General features: G+C 35.5%; 1 protein-coding gene across 7 annotated transcripts in view; it reads right to left on the bottom strand.

The window, feature by feature from the left end:
* The window catches only part of DOCK8 (dedicator of cytokinesis 8), a 307293-nt gene that overhangs the window by 156761 nt on the left and 129363 nt on the right, over positions 1 to 21169 (bottom strand). For all 7 annotated transcript variants that reach the window (XM_031943861.1, XM_031943857.1, XM_031943889.1 and 4 more), the window contains 5 exons: positions 19300 to 19380; positions 16969 to 17128; positions 15725 to 15861; positions 13763 to 13856; positions 9799 to 9964 (listed from right to left, as the gene is read on the bottom strand). In XM_031943861.1, coding sequence (XP_031799721.1) covers positions 9799 to 9964; positions 13763 to 13856; positions 15725 to 15861; positions 16969 to 17128; positions 19300 to 19380 — 638 coding nt within the window. The remainder of the gene's footprint in view (positions 1 to 9798; positions 9965 to 13762; positions 13857 to 15724; positions 15862 to 16968; positions 17129 to 19299; positions 19381 to 21169) is intronic.

The raw sequence follows: 21169 nt of genomic DNA, 5'->3' as shown, positions 1-21169 counted from the left end.
TAACTAATTAATGCTTAACTAACAGATGCATTAGTTACTGTCAAGGCGCCCCATTAGCAGTCCTTCAACAGGAAAGCTCTGCAGTTTATTAAAAAGACTAGTGAAGGTGATGGGGTGAATTCTGAAACTATGTCTCCTTTAATCTGTAAAAGAAGGGAGATTCGGAGTCTCAGGCCCTCCTCTGGGAAAGCATATCTTCCCAGACAAATTAAGTAAGCTTCATTCAACTGAAAATCTTGGTCAAATCACTCTCCATTGATTTTTTGGGGGATGGCCCTGATCCCCTTTAGGAAATTCCTAAGAATCTGCGGAAAAGCTTTCAAAATGATTTTATTCAGTTAGAGATCTGAGCCTGATATTACTGTTGAGTAGCTTGAAACTCCAAGATAAGTACTCTCTTTTCAACTGGAAATCTAGGCCTAGGGGCATTGACAACATTGAAGGAATCTCATTCAATGGAAGCCCTAGACCCAGACTTCTAATAAAAAGACAACTCTGAACCCCAAATCTTTGCAGAAGTCCGAAAGAGGATTATGCTTTGCCAAGGAATGTAGAGGGCTGAAACTCTTGAGTCAATGCACTGATATCAGTTGGAGCACTTAAGGCTAATTACTGATTGGACAATACTCTATGGGCATGTGCTTGGGGAATGGCCTTTCCCACTATCCTGTGCTGGCTTGATAATTGGTGTATGCAGAGAATTATAGGAGGGACTAGGGGGTGGAGTAAGATGAGCCAGAGTCACTTTGGCGGTAGATGAGGAAGAAGGAGGTCACAGAGATTCTGCTTCCATCTAATTCAATCCTACCTCTAAAGACCAAGAATAAAGACTAAGGACTTTTGCTTATCCTGACTCTGGCTGATTCTAAGGTATCCAGAGTGCTAACGCAGTCATCATAAAGGAACCTTTCTTCTTGGCATAGCTGCCTGCCAGGACTCTTGCCCACTGTGAAGATACCCTCTTCTCAGTGATAACCTTTGTTATTTCTCTGACAGGATCTTGCCACTGAGGAGTCTGTCTTCCTAGCAAAGCTGGCTTCACTGTGCCAATAAAAATCCCTTTTGCCATTCAGATTTCAGGTTTGCGAATTTTTTACATTGGACCAGTACGCCAACTAGAGGATTCCCTATCTCAATTCTCACACCTCTCCACTACCACTAGACCCACATCAAAGAGGCTGTCACATCAGAAACATCAGGGATTTAAATGCCCATCTGCTTTTGTTACCGCTGTATACATATACATATATCTTTGTGTGCTAAAAGCTATAAATATTTTTGTCAACTTAGTTAAATGCCAAAGGACCAACTCCTTTTAAGGAATTCTGTGGTGGAATCTAAAAATAATTATTTTCTAAAATAAAGAATTTAATTACAGATGTTTTGTTCATCTGACTTTTCATATATTTGGGTTTGCTCAAAGGAGGGCCCACCAGTATGCAGGGTTGAATTTATAGAATAGACAGATGGCAGGACAAAATTAAGGGCACTAGGAAGATGTCTGAATTGTATTTTTTTTTTTTTTTACATGACCAAAACATTATTTTGCTGTACAAAAAGAATCAGACTCTGAATTATTGTACAATTAGCTTGTGAAGGAAATCAAAAATGCAGGTGTGCATAAATATAGGGATTGGGAATTCAATGTAATGGTTTTTAGTCATCCCCCAGAGTTCTTTTTCTGGGTATAGCTGGTTCAGTTCATTACTGCTCCATTAGAAATGATTTGGTTGATCTTGTTGCTGAGGATGGCCTGATCCATCAGAACTGGTCATCATCTAGTATTGTTGTTGAAGTATATAATGATCTCCTGGTCCTGCTCATTTCACTCAGCATCAGTTCGTGTAAGTCTCTCCAGGCCTTTCTGAAATCATCCTGTTGGTCATTTCTTACAGAACAGTAATATTCCATAATTTTCATATACCACAATTTATTCAGCCATGTCTGAATTGTATTTATGATGATGATAGAAAATTTTCAATCAGAGCTCAGTTTCTTTGGATTAAATCAAACAGGGTCTTTGACCTTTGTAAAAATAGGCAAATACTTTTGGAAGATGTACCATTTTGAACTGCTGTGGAGCAGCAGATAGACGGGTCTAGAGTCAGGAAGATTCATTTTCCTGAGTTCAAATCTGACTTCAGGTGTTTACTAGCTCTACAACTCTGGGCAAGTCACTTAATCCTGCTTGCCTCAGTTTCCTCTTCTGTAAAATGAGCTGGAGAAGGAAAAAGCAAAGCACTCCAGTATCTTTACCAAGAAAATCCCAGAAGGGGTCACAACTGAAATTGAACAACCACCACAAGACACTTTGAATTCTTATAACTCATTAACATTGCAGTATCAATGAGTTTCTTAGAGTAATGTAGGGGGCTGATGAACAGATGCTGAGGTGATAGAGTACATGAGGGTAGAGGAGATAGTCATAGAGAGTGAACTAAAAAAAGAAAGGGGAAATTTAGAAGCAACAGGGACTATATCTGTTACTTTAAAATTGTGCCCAACGTTAAGACAGACTCCTCCATCCAAACAGAGTATTCTGAGACAATGGGAAATTCTTTTAAATCTTATTTTCTCCTTTGTGGGAGGAAGATAACTTATTTTGAAGAAATTTTTTGATACTTAAATAGATCTGGGATTCCAATAATGGATTGGAATATGAGAATTTTCCCTCCACAGATCTTTGCTGGATTTTTAAGTCCTACCAGCAGCCACAGATGTCCCCTAAGCAAGGGTTATGAAATTTATTATTATTGATTAATAGTTAAGAGGATTATTCATCACAATGTGTAATCACTGCATAGTGTGACCAATTTCTAGGGCTTAGAATTGGAATTTGTATAGACCTTAGAAGAAAAGTTTGTAAGAGACCAGAGTGAAGACAGTGTACACATTTCAGAATGGACTTCTTTATAGCAGGAGACAAAGAAGATAGATGGAAGATGATTCAATCTAGTCAGATGTTTTTTCTAGTTGTACATCTCTCAGGTAAAGGGTTTGTGGTAGCATGTGTAGGCTTGGGAACTTACCAGAGGATGTTCAATTCTCTGTGTTTTCCCTGTTATGATGGATTATGGAGGAAATCAGCATAATTATGGACCAATCACAATCTTAGTTTAGTTTTTGATACCAGTTAATATTATGTAATAAACTCATGTAACCTGAAAGACTGCTCTGATTTTAAGAGAATTTGATCGTTGAGAGATCATTGCCTCAATTTCTCTTAGTTGCAAATTTATTGTGATAGGCTATGCTGGAGCTAGTCTTATTATTAAATTAATTTATATTTATTATAATTAAATTATTATATTTTCAATATGAGCATTTATGTAGTTTGGAATTACTAAAAATCAGAGCTTTGTTTACTGTTTTGTTGATTGTCTAGTCTTAAAAAAGTAAGTAGAAAATATATTAGTAATGGTGATTGAATTTTAAAGTGTGTCATAGGCACATTACTCCTTGTAGTTGTTTAACATTTGCCAGATTGATACTCCCATGGTTCAGTCCTGGTCCATTCATTTTCTTCCTATATACTATTTCATTTTGTAATCTCATCAGCTTCCAGGAATTCCACTATCATCTCTATGCTAAGGATTCTCAAATTTTTGTCCAGCACTAACTTCTCTCTAATCTCTACTCTTACATTTCCCACTGCTTATTAAACATCTTGAATCAAATGCCTCCCAGACATCTTAAGCTCAACACATTCACAACTGAACTCATTGTGAACCCCAAATTTAGGTGTCATTCTTGACCCTTTACTTTCTTAAACCCCAAACCAATAGCCAATCAGTTGTCAAGTCCTGTCATTCTATCTTCACTCTCTTATTTAGGCCTCCTTTCCTCTTCTGACACCACCCCTTGGTGCAGACCCTGATACCGCCCCTTGGTGCAGACCCTATCACCTCACATCTGCACTATTGCAGTCTGCTGATTGTTCTCTCCACCTCAAGTCTCTTCCTATTCTAGTTCATCCTTGACTTAACTGTCAAATAGATCTTCCTTAGATGACCATGCTATCTTCTTTTCAATCAACTCCAGTGGCTCCATATTGCTTCCATTATCAAATAAAAAATTCTCTAATTTTTAAATTCCTTCCCAACCTTATTACTTTCAACCATCCAGTCTTTTTATATCTCATCCTCTTTTCAACATCCTCTTTGACCTAGTAAAACTGGCTTTCTTGTTGTTTCTCAGACAAGACACTTACTGGCTGTCCTTCCATTCCTGTTCTGTTATGTGCTCCCTTCTCATTTCCATCTTATAGTTCCTTGGCTTTTTTCAAGTCTCAGCATAGTTCTATTTTCTTTCCCAGTCCTTTTTAATTCTTAATGCTTTCCCTCTGAGACTTTTGTTCTTGTTAAATTGTTTTAGTCATGTCTGATTCTTCATGACCCCATTTGCAATTTTCTTGACAAAGATACTGAAGTGGTTTGCCATTCCTTTCTCCAGATCATTTTGCAGAGAAGGAAACTGAGGCAAACAGTGTTAAATGACTTGTCCAGAGTCATATGACTATTAAGTAGCTGAGGCTAGATTTGAATTCCTAAAGATAAATCTTCTTGAGACTTATCTTGCTTATATCTTTTTTGTACATAGTTGTTTGCATATGGTCTCCCTCCTTAGATTGCAAACTCCAGGAGAGCAGTAACTGTTTTTTGCCCTTATTTCTTTGTACTCTTTAATCACTGGCACAGTATCTGGCACATACTTAGTTGCTTAATAAATGTTAGTTGACTGACATAGATGTGGATAACAATCCATCCTCAACTTCTCTTTTTTGTGGAATTCTCTTCCATGTCTTTTCACAAATCTTTCATAGAGAGTCTATCATTGTAAACATTCCATTGGTCTTCTGGATATTTCCTATGGATTGGTGCTGCATTTGGATGGCATTCTCTCTCAGCCTGTTTCCAATTTATATCCTTTTTGTCATACATGTGTCCTTGTTAATGTCATATACTGAACTTGGAGTAAGGAGATCTGGGTTCAAATCTCATCTGATACTCTGTGTGTGTGTGTGGGGGGGGGGGGGGGGTCACTTAGTTCCTAAATCTCACTTTCCAAACCTGTAAAATCAGAATGAGAATACTCATTGTATCTACCTCACAAAATAGTTGGGAGTAAAAATGTGAAAACATTTTTACAATCTTAAAGTGCTATAAAAATGTCAGTTATTATCACTACAAAAATTTATGAAAAAATTGAGTCCATCACTGATACATTGTTGGTGGAATTGTGAATGAATCCAACCATTCTGGAGAGCAATTTGGAACTATGCTCAAAAAGTTATCAAACTGGGCATACTCTAACCCAGCAGTATTACTACTGGATTTATATCTCAAAGGAGGAAAAGGGACCCACATGTACAAAAATGTTTGTGGCAGCCCTTTTCATAGTGGCTAGAAATTGGAAACTAAATGGATGTCCATCAATTGTTGGAAAATGACTGAATAAATTATGGTGTATGAATGTTATGGAATATTATCATTCTGTAAGAAATGACCAAAAAAGGATGATTTCAGAGAGTCCTGGAGAGACTTATATGAACTGATGCTAAGTGAAATGAGTAGAACCAGGAGATCATTATACACAACAACAATACTATATAAGGATCAGTTCTGATGGACATGGCTCTCTTCAACAAGATGATTCAAATCAGTTCCAATTGTCCAGTAATGAAGAAAGCCATCTACACCCAGAGAGAGGACTTATAGGAACTGAGCGTGGATCACAACATAGCATTTTCACTCTTTCTGTTATTGTTTGCTTGCAGTTTTGTTTTCCTTCTCAGGTTTTTTTTTCTTTCTAGATTTGATTTTTTTTTTTTTGTGCAGCAAGATAACTATATAGATATATATATAGATATATTGGATTTGCCATATGATTTAACATATTTAACATGTATTGGACTACCTGCCATCTAGTGGAGGGAAGGAGGGGAAAATTTGGAACAGAAGGTTTTGCAAGAGTCAATGTTGAAAAAAATTACCCATGCATATATTTTGTAAATAAAAAGATATAATTAAAAAAAAATAATAAGAAGAATTGAATACACTACAGTTTTTTCCCCATATATAATATCAGATATTTGGAGTTGGGAGAAGGGAATAGAGTTGGAATTTGTTCTCAGAATCATCCCTCTAGGGAACCATGGCCAGGGTTTTGCCACTGAGCACCAAAAGTAGCTTTCATTTAAAGGTCACACTTCATATCCACTCAGTATCTCAAGATCTTGTGATTCTTCAATAGTCCTACACTGTGTTGTCTATCAACTGGGATCACTACCTACTGTCTCTCTTCTTTCCTAGTGTTCAAATCAAACATTCTGAGGAACAGGCAATTTGCTCTATCACCACTCCAACTTTATATCCCTACTGAATTTGTGTCAGATATCAGAATCCCAAATTTCATCTTGCTTTGCCACTTTTCCCAAACACACAAATCTGGGAGTTTTTCGATCTCTGGTATTCCTCGATTCACCTGCATCTGTAGCTTTTGATCTTCCATTACCAAGTGAGCAAAAAGTGCTCTGTTCAGACTTGTCCTCTTTGACACTGCTACATTTGGGGATCATTCAGTTTTCAATAATGTATTCTGAGAATGGCTGTGATATAATTAAGGGATAATGTTCATTGCAAAGGAGTAGACAAAGCAATAAATGCCTTCTGTGGGTAATGAAATGCTAAGGCAAATGGAGAGACACAAAATTTATTTTTATGCAAACCCATTCCAATGCTACAAGCAAGAGTTCAAGAACAGGATAAGATTTTGGAAAAAAAAAAAAAAAAAAAAAAACACCATAGTGTCAATCAGAAGTATGAAGCCACTGTGGTACAAAGAAAAAACTGATGTTGAACTTTATAGGATGTGGGTTCAAATCCTATCTATACTATTTACTATCTATGTGACCTTGAGCAAAACTGCTTGATACAATAGAAAGATCATTGAATTTGATTCAATTCCTACTGCTAAGATAACACCTGCTTGACTATGAATCAGCAAATCATTTAACTTCTTCTTTGCTCAGTTCCCTCATCTGTAAAATAAGAGGTTGGATATCCAGTGGCTCTCTTCCAGCTCTAGATCTATGGTCTTATGGAAATAACCACTTTTCTTCAAGGCCTGCTAAGGAATAAAGGACATCAGTGTTCTGTTGCTTCAGAATTTATTTAAAATGTTTTTAGGTGGTCTCTCTGTGTGTGTTTGTGTGTATGTATGTATGTATGTATATATATATATATATATATATATATATATGCATGTATGTATATATGTGTATATAAATAAATATATCCATGCTTACTACAACCTGATTGGAGGAAGTAAGGGGGGTGAAAGGGAAAAAAAGAATAAAGTAAAAAGTACATAGCAGAGAACAAAAGAATAACAACATACAAGGAAGTAAAGAAAAGATGGACAGTCATAAATAAAATCTCTTCTATTAGATATATTTTTTGAAATGGAAATTTATTGTTACATATTCTGAATTCTCCCTGATGCTCTTCTGGGCACATGACAAGTTTTTTTGTTTTTTTTAATTTTCTTTTTTCTTTTTTTGTCATTTTGTATTTAGTTTAAAATAAATAAGTAAATGAACGAATGAATGAACAAATAAATAAATTTTACTTAAGGGATAGTGACCCTTTCCATAGAGTTCATACATCCAATCGATTCAGACAGTGAGCAACAGCTTAAGTGGGAAAAGATGGAGGAATGTGGCTACTGAGAACCAATCCCATAAAGATAGAGAATAGTCCTCTTATATGAAAGGCAGGTTATATTTTTCTTAACTTTTAAGACCCTGGAAAAGTTAGATGAGATGGCCTTTGAGGTCCCTTTTAACTCTGTAAATCTATGATCCTTACTAGCTATATGACCTTGGGTAAGTCACCTTACCTTGTTTGCTCATTTTCCTCATCTGTAAAATAAGCTAGAGAAGGAAATGGCAAACCATTGCATTATCTTTTCCAAGAAAGCCCTAATTGGGGTCAAACAACTGAGATGACTGAACAACAACAAAAAATAAGCCCATGGGCAAGTCTGCCCGCCTCAGTGTACTCATTTGTTAAGTGAGGATAATAATAGCACCTACCTCCCAGGGTTGTTGTGAAGATAAAATTAAGATATTTGTAAAGTACTTTGTAAAGCTTAAAAGCATATATAAATGCTAGTTCTATTGCTGCTGTCATTGCTGCTGCTGCAGCAACTACTAGTATTGCCACTATTACCACACCATATTGCTGTTCTTCATTTTCTTTAAAATGCCTTGCCTCCACTAACCTCCTCCCCGATATCATGAGGTGACAGTGATTCTGAAAATTCCACTCTGTCAATAGAATATAAGTTGTATCAAGTATTAAGAAGATAAAGAAGCTTTGAGTATGATAATGTTAGATTGCATATCAGTGGGCTAACGATCAACCTGGCTAATCATTATCACCAGAAATGCTATTTACATCAATATTACAGTGACATAAATTTACAAAGTACTTTCTTCTTGGAGCCTACAGTTCTGCCCTTCTAATCTAACAGAGCTTTCCCACTGGCTGATAGAGGTCCAGACCTGCAGCCAAGAATTCTTCCCCAGATCCAAATCCAGACCAGAAATTTGCAGAGCTCAGACTAGCAAGAGAAGGTAGTGACCAGACTATCTATCACTTTGGTAGCATCGAAAGCTTGCAGGTCTCTAAACTGCACTCCAAATCCTAGACTAACACACTTGGTACCCTAAGAAAACAGCAACAGAATGGGCATAGACTTTCCCTTCAGAAGTACCATAGATCCTGGCCCTAATAGCAAAGCTAAAATCAAGAAGTTGTCTAGAAGGATGAGCAAGCAGAAAAACATATGTAAAGTTCAAATGTACTTGTTTTTTGTAAGAGCCTTATAGATGCTTGTACATTTCCCTCTAAGGTTACCTTGTATTTTCTCAGTATGTATTATATACATATATTACACATATATAATTATTTGACTCTTAGCTACTTAGCAGAAATTGTTTCTGCTTCTTTCAATCCCCACTATTTAGCACAGGGTCCAATGGATAGTAATGACTTAATAAATGCTCAATTACTTTGCACTCTGCCTTGCATTCAAGACTCTCTCAATCAGACATCATCCTAAAACTCCAGTTTTATCTCACCATCCTTCCACACATCTATACTTTTTTGCTCAGTCTGAACCTATGCCTGAATTTATCATATTGTCAGAGCTATTTCATGAGTTGCATCAAAGTATTACTTTCATTTTGCAGATGAGGAAATTGAAGCCAAGAAAGAGTTGAATGAATTGTGTTAGGGTCACATGGGCAGTGTCTGAGTCAAACTGTGGATTCAGGTCCTCTAGTTCCACACACAAAGTAGAAAGTTGGTCACCAAGTGATGGATTTTTTTCAGCCTTGCAGCAACTCATGCAAATAACTAACTTTTAAAGTACGGGAGGGTTAAGGTATGTGTTAGTAGAAGAAGAACTTAACACTGATGAATATATGGTTAATTTCAAACAAGGAGTGAAGAAAAAACTTACTTCATTTCTTAGACTATGAAGAAAAGTTCCAAACCTCTCCCCACCAAAATAATATCAGAGGTCATTATTTTTCTTAGAGTATCTAAAATTTGATTAAGTAAAAGTATAAAAAGAGGGATATATTTGTTCAAGTAGAATGATAGTTAGTGGACCAAGGAGGTCCCCATTAAAAATTTCCAATGTCTATGAACTATGAAAAATCCAAAGCACCATCTCCAGTTGTCTTCATAAAAGCTTTACTGGTCTTAAAAGAACTCTTAATTGTCTCACCTGTAGACAGTATGAGGGACATATACTTCTTTAGTTGGGAATTCCAGAATCTCTTTATGTAGGCGGGATCGGTTTTCAGGAAATGGTTTCACAGGTAACAGCTCAGGGGTCAGACAGCAACAATTTAGTACCTCTGGGGCTGAGGAGATTTCTAGTTTTAGTAAACCTTCAGCAAAAAAAAGAAAAACAATTTTTTGAAACAAAACACATTCATAACTGGAAACAAATTTTATCAGACATATGATGACAATGTTTTTGCTGTTCAGTTGTGTCCTACTATTTGTGATCATTTTTGGCATTTTCTTTGCAGAGATACTGGAATAGTTTGACATTTACTTCTCCAGCTCATTTTACAGATAAATTAACTGAGGCAAACAGGTCCTAGATCACATAACTAGTAAGTTTCTGAGCCCAGATTTGAAATCAGAAAGATAAGTCTTCCTGAACTGTGCCACCTAACTGCCCATGATGATAATATAGTTATAATGATTGATGAGTATATATGGCTTCAAAATTTCTAAACTATATTTTATATATATATATATATATATTAGCTCACTGATGCCCAGGAATCCTATGAGAGAGGTACTACTCATATCGTCAATACCCACATTTTATACCTTGAAAACTAAGTTTCAGACACTTGTACAGATTGAGTATTAGTGGTAGGATCAATTCAGACACTACATAAGACTATCTTGTCACTCAAGAGGGAGATGAGTAACATAGTTATACACATAGGAAGAAGAATAGAAAGGCTAGTTGTGAACAAGGAGGACTGAGAAAGAAAAGGGGTGACAGATTTCTAGACCTGTTCAAGTTGTTCTAAGAAATGCTTCTTCCAGTAAAAAGGCTATTGTGGAGTTTTTGTTTTTGTTTTTGATTTGTTTCATTTTTGTTGTTGTTTTGAGATTTTAGGACCATGAGATTTAGAGTTGGGAGGAGTCTCAGTGATCACCTATCTAACCTCTCCATTTTATGAAAAGGAAACCCAGGCTTAGAGAATCTGTCATTTTGCTAATTAACACAAGAGCTAGTAATTGAATTCTGATCCTCTGTCTTCAAATCTAATACTCTTTTTACTGGATAGAGTTTATTTACTTTTGCAGAAATTTTATTCCTGTCCAATGTAATAATATACTAAGGAAATTAGTAATTCTTTTAGAAAGCAGAAATATAAATAGTGAGCCTAACAGCCTCTTGATCCTTGTCTTTATTACTATTTAATCTTTATCTTTAGGATTCAAAAACTGCTAAGATAAGCAAGAAAGCCTTTTGTGATCTCAGTATTATTGTTATTATTAACAACTACAATAACTTACTTTTTGGTATACATAATTGACAAAGAACATTCACTAATCTCTTCACAACAATTTTGTGAAGAAAGCTGGGCAGGTCATAACTACAATCTGTAGAGGGGCCACAGATAGTGGGTAAGGTATAAGACCCATCATCCCAGAAGGAACCTGCTAACAATGTCTGGTTCAGCATCCCATCGCTCCTAAGGGCTCTCAGCCTTCCTGAGAAAGGATTGAAGCAGAGTGATATCAGGTGGCAAACTACATATAATAGCAAATTGTTTATGTGGTCCCATGTGCACAGTATATACTTGGTGCATGTCCAGTGTTGTTTTTGTTACATAAGACTATGAGAGTATAAAAAGGGGAAAGTCCTTGGAATAAACGGACTCCATTTTCCCACCATCCTCAAGAGCAGCCCCTCATTATTTCTTCACTAAGATGGTATATTTTCATCACCTTGTTGTGGGGGCTCTAGGAACCATGGTACATTTTATCACCTCAACTTGGGGGCTCTAGAAAGAAGACACAACAACAATCTTTTTTTTTTTTTAAATATAGAGTTTGATGTTATAAGTGCTAGGACTCCAAGATGGAGCCATTTAGGCCAAATGGGCCTAATGACCATAAAAGTAATAATAGACAACCTATACTTTTTCACTGCTCAGGATTATTCTGATCCTGTGAAAACATGTTGTTGTTCAGAGTTGTTTTTCTATCTCACTCTTCTTGAGACCATTTCAGATTTTCCTGTTAGAGATACTGGAGTGTTTTGCTGTTTCTTTCTTCAGCTCATTTTATAGATGAGGAAACTAGGGCAAACAGGGTTAAAGGATTTGCCCAGGGTCAAACTGCAACTCAGGAAATGAGTCTTCCTGATTCCAAACCCTACATTCTATCCACTCGGCCACTTAGCTTCCCAATACAAATATGTAAACAACTTCAGTTTTGGACTGAATGAGGCTTGAGGCTTCCAGATGAATGAAGCAGCCCTGTGCCTACTCATGAGACCTCTAGTCATCAACTCATCCAACTTCAGTGCCTACTTAAGAAACTCCTACATCTGAGCCTGGTATTGATATGTGACCCTGAGCAATGTCTTCATGATATCTGGATTTGATTGAGATTAGTCCTCTCATATCTGGTGCTGATTGCCTCTCCCAACCAAGCAAATTTTAAGGTTTAAGACTTTATGTGCTACTATTGAGACCTTGCCACTGAACATATCTCCTTCACATGAGGGATCCTGGCCCTGTGTGGATGAATTTCTGTCCATGTTGCCATTGTATATGTGTGGTTGCACATGTGCCTATGACTTTGGGATGCTTGCTTTGTCACATAGCAATAAAACTCATGCTTCCATACCAGCTTCCCTACTTCTAATTTTCTGAGAATCCTCAAACCTGGATCCTTGTTCTAACCCAAGCCATGAGGCCAAATAAAGAGCACCCAATTTGTAGATAAGGGAACTCAGATTTAAGTTGATTAAAAAACTTGCCCACCAATTGTGAATACATCCAGCCATTCTGGAGAGCAATTTGGAACTGTGCTCAAAAAGTTATCAAACTGTGCATACCCTTTGATCCATCAGTGTTACTACTGGGCTTATATCCCAAAGAGATCATAAAGAAGGGAAAGGGACCTGTATGTGCACAAATGTTTGTGGCAGCCCTCTTTGTAGTGGCTAGAAACTGGAAACTGAATGGATGCCCATCAGTTGGAGAATGGCTGAATAAATTGTGATATATGAATGTTATGGAATATTATTGTTCTGTAAGAAATGACCAACAGGATGATTTCAGAAAGGCCTGGAGAGACTTACACGAACTGATGCTGAGTGAAATGAGCAGGACCAGGAGGTCATTATATATTTCAACAATAATACTATATGATGTTCAATTCTGATGGACCTGGCCATCCTCAGCAATGAGATAAATCAAATCAGTTCCAAGGAAGCAATAATGAACTGAACCAGATATACCCAGCAAAAGAACTCTGGGAGATGATTAAGAACCATTACATTGAATTCCCAATCCCTATATTTTTGCCTGCCTGCATATTTTTTTTAAAATTTCCTTCACAGGCTAATTGTACAATATTTCAGAGTCAAATTCTTTTGTATAGCAAAATAACAGTTTGCACATGTAAACTTATTTTGTATTTAATATATACTTTAATATATTTAATACGTACTGGTCATCCTACCATCTAGAGGAGGGGGTGGAGGGAAGGAGGGGGAAAATTGGAACAAAAGGTTTGGCAATTGTCAATGCTGTAAAAATTACCCATGCATATAACTTGTAAATAAAAAAGCTATAATTTTAAAAAAATGACTTGCCCACCAATTGAAAGTTGGTGGTAATCAGTTGTTTTACAAGCTTTTTTTTTCTTTTTACATGATATTTATTAGGAGTTTAATACTCATTTAATCATGCAAAAGGACTACTACTAAAGAAATAGTGTAACAATGTCTTCTAATTATCTTCTTTTCAAAAGTCCAAAATCTGTAGATTGTGGAATAAAATATGTCAATATACGGACTTATACATGAAACATATTATATGATAAATTGTTAGTAAAATGAATTCATATATGATTCAAATGACTGTATTCCGCAATCAGTGAGTTTGGAGATCCTACAAAGAGCAAAGGCATACTACTCATACCTGGTATTGACTTCACTCTTCTCTGTAAGGATGAAGATCTTTTGTAATCAGCTAAAAATTTTAGTAAGTCTTCATCACTAAGACGGTCTCCTTCCTGAAAGGAGAAAAGTTATTATTAGTATATTAATGTAACAGAATGCATATCCTAACATTCAACTCTCTGGGTTAGGACAAAATCTAACAATTTTTTAGACCTTGAATATTTTTAAAAATGCTTTTTAGAAGTCAGAAAATCACAGTACTTAAGAATTAGAAAGAACCTTAAGCATTATTTACTATAACCTTGCACTCAAGCTCCCTTTGAAATTACCCTTGATAAGTGATCATCCAGATTCTCCTTGAATAAAATCCATGAATAAAAAAAAATAAAGGACTAATTACATCTTGATACCACCTTATTGTTGGACAATTCTATTAGAAGACTTGTTTTTACATCAAGTCACGATCTGTTTTCCTATAATTTTTACCCATCACAACTACCTCTGGATCATCAGAGAATAAGTCTGTTTCTCTTTTACCTTAAAAGTCCTTCAAAAAATTGAATATGGCTATTAACTATCTTGCCTTGTCTCAAAGTTCTCTTCTCTAAACTAAACATAGGCCCATCATAGGCTAGCTAGAATTGACCCTAGACATCATTAAATCTAATCTTCTTATTTTACAGATGAAGAACTGGGGTCCAGAAAGTGAATTGTCCAAGATTGCATTAGTAGTAAGATTTGGAATTTGAACTCAGGTCTTTTTATTCTAGATTCAGTATCCATTCCACTGTTTCATGCTATTTTCCCAACTTCCTGATGCATTTACTACACCTTCCAAATTTCACCATTTTAATTGCCTTCCTTATAGGAGTTTCCTAATATATTAACATTTTTCTTAAATGTTATCATTGAATCATTTCAGTTGTGCCTAATTCTTCATGACTCCATATGGGGTTTCCTTGGTAGAGATACTAGAGTGATTTGCCATTTCCTTCTCTAGCTCATTTTACAAATGAAGAAGCTGAAGCAATGTGTTAAGTGACTGTCCTAGGGTCACACAACAAGTGTCTGAGGTCAGATTTAAATTCAGGAAGATGAGGCTTCTTGACTTCAAATCTGACATACTGCACCACCTCGTCACCTCTGTCCTTCATAAATACTACCTGGTATATAGCAGTTCTCTTGTAAACAAATCTAAATCATGTTTCTCTTCTTTGTGACTTTAAAAATGTTAGCTTCTTGGTAATTAATGTGTTTTTCTATAATTAATTTTTATATTAACCAAATAAAAAATGGATGAGTAGGGCTTTCTAGAGATCTATAAAATCACTGTATTAATCCACTCAATGGAACTCAGTTCAACTTAACAAGTATTTATTAAGCACATACTATGTGCCAGGATCTAGCTAGAGATATACACATACATACACACACTAAAATCAAAAAGTGGCTCTGCCCTTAAGGAACTTTGTCTTCTACTTGGGGAAGAGAGGGCAGGTCAAAAATAATTCTTAGATAATCAGCAAGCATTTATTAAGTCCCTATCATGTACCAGGTGTTGAGGATATAATCACAAAGAATGAAACAAACTATTTTTGAAGAGCTTAAAATTATTAATATCCCAAGAATTAAATAAGGTAGCATGGAGGGCAGTTTATTAAAATGAAAAGATCCCTGAACTTGGAGTCAGAAAACCCAAGTTCGAATTGCAAATCTATCACTTAGTGCTTGTATGACTTTGGACAAACAACCTCCTTTTTATGGACTCAGTTTCTTCATCTGTAAGAGAAGGGGATGAAGGTGGTCCTCTAAGATCTCATCTACCTGTAATCTATGAACATTATAAGAACATTCTTGCTGTGAAAGGTGAAATCCTTTTCCCCTAGTTTTTGCTTTGCTTTGTTTTTAACATAAATACTAGCATGGTGATGACAGTCTTAATGCCTTCAAAGTCCCAAAATAAACGTAATGTACAAAATACCTGTTTGAAAAAACTGTTTACAGTCATGGTGGTAGCTTTGAAATTGGGGCCAATATAACTGTCTTCTAAGCTTAAGCTTTTCTCAGAAAGTCTTCTAGATTGGATCAATGTTCTCCTCTCCCCCGCAGAATTTTTCCCTAGAATGAAAATAGTGATCATTTTAATTTTCTTTTTATTTCAATAACCAAAATATTTTAGTAATATTTGCTTCTATTTTGTAATTGCCATTGAAGTAGGATTTTCTTCCAAAGTTTCTCCTGTCAGTTCTCTTTGTAATTACAAATCAAACTACACTGATTGTTATTTGAATATGGTGGAATGTGTATTAGGGTCCAAAAAAGTTAACCTTATTAACCAATAATACAGGAGAACAGTTTATTAATTATGCTCACAAAAATACAAGGGGAAAAGAAGGAAGACAAAGAATGGATAAAGAAAACAGGAGACAATGATAAAAGAGGAAAAAGGAAGAATGAATCAAAGATAAATGGAAGAGAGAAGGAGATGATGGAACAGAATGTTGGATAAGCTATCAGAAGCAGCCAATATGTTGGTTAGCTAGCTGATGTGCATTTCTTTATTACAAGAGAGAGCTTAATGAGGGATATCTGAAATGTGACTATGATGGGGGGAGAGGAGCGCCAATAAAATGAAATACAAAATGAAAACAAAACAAAACGAAAATGAAAACGAATGGGAAAATTTCATGAAAACCCTAAGAGTCTGAGGAGAACCATTACAAGTAACAGAGTTATCATTCTTGTAAGTTCAATAACTTTCCTGAAGGATTTCTTCCAGATACTGAAGGTAACAAGGAGGGGAAGAGATGGGACAAATTACACAAGATTATTGTTGAATATTCTTACAACACATCCACTTTTTTCCCCACAGTTTCTGGACAAAAGATTTATTTTTGGGGCTCCTAACTAGGATATGGTAATAGAATTTTGCAATTTACTGTTTTCTTTGGTGGACAGACCTTCTTTAATCTATCTCTGTTCATCCATAGGAATGTCCAATGACTTTTCTTTTGTTCCATAACATAAATAAGATGTAGTTTTAAAGGTTCCTTCTTCCCTGCCTCCCTGCCTCCCTTCCCTTTTTCCTCCTTCCCTGCCCTCTCTCCCCTTCTTTCCTTCCCTCCCTTCTCCCCCCTTTCCTTGAATATATATGTGTATGTGTCACACACACACAGTTATACACATAGTAAATAGGAGATTGCTAATCATACTCAAAATTCTTACCAACCATGGTTTCCATATCAGTTATCTCTCTATCAAGAGTGGAAACATTAAAAAAATTTGTTAAACTTATGGGAACCCAGGCAAAAGGCATCCGGTATTTTCCCAAGCGCTGGCAGAAGGACTCGGCTTGAATTTTCAGCTTTTCAATCTTTTCTTTACTCTAAAGGAGACAAGATCATGCAATCAGAAATGAGGTAGGTCAGTGCCATAGCATTATTTGATATGTCACAGAGGTCACAATACCTACAAACTCCAAACTAGACTACTGTATGGGGCTAGTGAACAAAATGAATATCCTAATGGACTGTGAGATGAGGAAACAATGCTGGAGAAAGATTTTTTTTAAGAAACGTAGGGGACAGGCAACATCTTGTATGGACAGGGCATTGGACTTAAGAGTTGAGAGAATTGTTTTCCTTCATTCATTGTCAAGGACATTCATGTCAAATGTCTGACATTTTTGATACTCCATTTGGAGTTTCCTTGGCAAAGATATGATGTGGTTTATTATTTCCTTCTCCAGCTCATTTTGCAGAAAAGGAAGCTGAGGCAAATGGATTAAGTGACTTGCCCAGGGTCACCCAGCTTCTATGTGTCTGAGGCCAGATTTGAACTCCAGGGCCAGGGCTAGAACCACTCTATCCACTGTGCCACCTAGCTGCCCCATAGTCAGTTAGACTTGGGTTCAGATCCTACCTCAGATACTTACTAAGTGGGTAACCTTGAACAGGTCATTGAGTACATCTTTGTGCTTTAGTTTCCTCTTCTGCTAAATTAAGGGACTTGAACTTGGAGGGGCCCTCTAACATCTCTTTTAGGTTTAAATCTGTAATTTTTCCATAAGTGGCAGTCATGATGATAATCAGGCAGTACCTCAAACAATATATAAATTATAAATAAAAATAAATAAATATATATATGTATATATACATATATATATATATATAAAATCCACTCAATGGAACTCAGTTCCATTTAACAAGTATTTATTAAGTGCATACTGTGTGCCAGGATCTAGCTAAGTATTAGAGACACACACACACGTATTAGAGACACACACATACAATATATATATATATATATATATTATAAAGCCCTCAAATCAATTCATTTTCTAGTACTTTCCTCTAACAGATACCTAATTAAATTGATAACAGTTTCCAAGAGACGCCTTCCAAAAGAAATTTTCAAATAAATAACTTCTTTAATTAATATCACTGGATGTTGGTTTAATATGCTTAATAATTTTCATTCAGTGATAATAGTCTCTTGCAACATGCTGAATTAGAATCTTGTTTAAAAAAGTTAACTTCATATTTACTTGAGAAAATACATACTGGGTATTTAAATAATGACATAAAAGGAGTCCCCAATATTTGTGACTTTGATCCATCTTTTAGAGCTATCAGAGAAAAGGATCCTAAGAACTTAGAGAATGGAGCAGTTCAGCCACAGGAACTGGAAAGAAATAAGGTGAAAGATATTCCAAAGAAGTCTTTGTCTCAGTGCTTATCTACAGTTATTTCTCCTTTATTTGCAGAGTTGAAAGAGAAAAGCCAGGCAAGTGGAGGCAATATGGGATCCACTGAAGAACTAAGAGGTACAATTTATTTGGCAAAAGAAGTATGTTCTGGGATCTTGAACACCAGGGCTTGTACAGAGGCTTCAGAGATATTCACTGAGTTGTGGAGGAACTTCATCCCACAGAATTTTTTTTTTTTTTTTTTGTATTTGGGTTTTTGTTATTTCATATGTTAATGCATTTGGTCTACTTTTGATTTCCACCTGTGTTCTGAAATCATTTCTTGTTCTTAAGAGAAGGACTTTGAAACTCTGGTTCTGTCTCTTGTCATATTTGTGGCCACCACACTAGCAATGCAGGAAAACTAAGCAGTAGAAATTTTTGCTAGGAGGAAGGCAGTGATTCTGACCTAGCCAGACTATTCATATTTTTTCATTATCCAAAATGGATCCACCAAGGCATTCGTTAAGTGCCAACTATGGACAAAACATATATTGTTTAGCAACAGGAACTAAAAAAAAAACACCAAATAATATGCCAAGATCTTCAAAGTTTAATTGATTTAGATGAATGCTTTCTACTTTTGGAAAATCAAGTGTGGATTGCATTTTCCCTCCTTCACACTTATAGTCAAGACTAAATAAATTGAGCTTCTTTCCTCTTTATTTAAATACTACTAATTAAGTTTTATCTCAGGATACGTTACAACTATTTCCCACTAGCTGTTTTACAGAATTAATCTCAAAATATTTATTGTAAATTGTAAAATTGTAAGAAATTTACATTTAATGGTATTCAAAATATCATACCTTCCCACCATCACTTTCTTTGATAACCATGTAGGGCTCTGCACAGTCGCCAATCTCTCCCTGCTGGAGAACTTTTTCAATCTGCCAACAAAAGTAATATTAAAACAAAGCACATAAAATATATAGGAGGCACAAAACTAATTTACTTTGTGATCACTACAATTAAGAAAAAAGGAGATATATTCTCTCTTAAAGTAAGCTCAGGGACTAAAGCATGTGCAAGATGACTAAAAGAAGACAATATATTTTCTGTAATTGTCTCTCTTATAGTCCCTGATAGGGTGATCATTATTAATTTAAATGGGTCTTGGGAAGGAAATTTGCAAACAAGGAGATAGCATAGTTTCTGATCTGAAATAATTAGGTGAATGCTAGAAAGTCAGTGTTGTTATAACTGGGAAATATGACATCATTTTGATCCAGTACAAGGCTTACGAGGACAAGATTTGACAAACTGGATTTGACAAATTCACTTGGAAACATCTTTAAAAAAAAAAAAAATTCAATTCCCTCTGAAACAAACATTCTGAAAAAATCTCAAGTCTAATTAATCGACAGCAGAGAGAAAGTTCATTTAATCCCTTTGGTTTTTGTTTCCTTAGATTACAAATTCCTTGAAAAATAATGTGCTAAACAGTCAAATGTGAAAGATACGACTATTTGTTAAGGATTTAAAAATAAAAATCAATGATTCTAACAAAATGAGATAAGATTAAACAATTCCTTATCTCACCCTCAAAGTGATCATTTTATCATTTAATATGTTGAAAATTCTTTAACTATCAATTTCTAATATGGCTTTTACTGACAGCTTACTAGAAAACTTCTTATTTAATGATCACCAAATAGTAAATATGTGTAACTTCCAGGATTTGGCAGATTTAGTCACATAGTGGAGAATGCTCTTGGCTCAGAGCCAGAAAATTTATTTTCTTCTTCCATTTCCATCACTAAATTAGTCATGTGACTTTCAGTTAATCACAATCACTCTGATTTTTTTTTGCGTCCTCATCTGTGAGATAAAGGAGTTGAACTAAATATAGCAAATATTTATTTTGCCTCTAACCCTATGAATCTGTGAATCTCAGCAGAAGTAAAAAAAACAGTTCATGATTTTATAGCACCTTGTAATTTATAAAGCACTTGCAAAACAAATATGGTAGGTGTTATTATCCCCATTTTACAGATAAAGAAATTGAGATTCAGAAAAATATCCCTGAAGGACATGAAACTCATTATAAGTGACATTTTATATTTTCTCAACCTTAAAGGAATTCCTTTTAAGCAAGTCTCCCCTTTATAATCTCAACAAAATAATCCAAAGATCAACACATGAGCTGTGTTTTTACAGCAGCAAAGTTTCTTTTATCATTTATTTAAATTCTATCAATTCAATGAGGAAAGGGAATAAGCATTTATTAAGCTCCTACCATGTGCCAAGCACTATGATAAAGGCTTAAAAGATGCATTTGATTCTTGAAACAATCCTGGGAGGTAGGTGCTATTATCATCATCTCCATTTTACAGAAGGGAAAAGACAAACATCAGGTAAATGAATTGCCATGGGTCACACAACTAGGAAGTGTCTGGGTCCCATTGAAATTCATTTTTTCCAGACTCCAGGCTCAGTATTCTATTCACTGTACCATCCAGCTGACTATGGGGAGAAAAATTAGGCAAACCTATAGTCTTGAGTAGGAAAAAAACAACAATGTGTTGATAGATTTAAAAAATTTTTTAATATTGTTTTATTTTGGGTTTTTTTTTTTTAACTATTCTATATTCACATTTCAGCCTTGAGTGCAGTTGGTCACAGTCTTTAAGATGCAAATAAATAATACTTGGGGATAGAAGAAGATTGGATTTTTCA

Source organism: Sarcophilus harrisii, chromosome 1, assembly GCF_902635505.1.
Source record: "Sarcophilus harrisii chromosome 1, mSarHar1.11, whole genome shotgun sequence".
NCBI classification, from domain to species: domain Eukaryota; kingdom Metazoa; phylum Chordata; class Mammalia; order Dasyuromorphia; family Dasyuridae; genus Sarcophilus; species Sarcophilus harrisii.
This window is presented reverse-complemented; position numbering and strand designations above follow the sequence as displayed.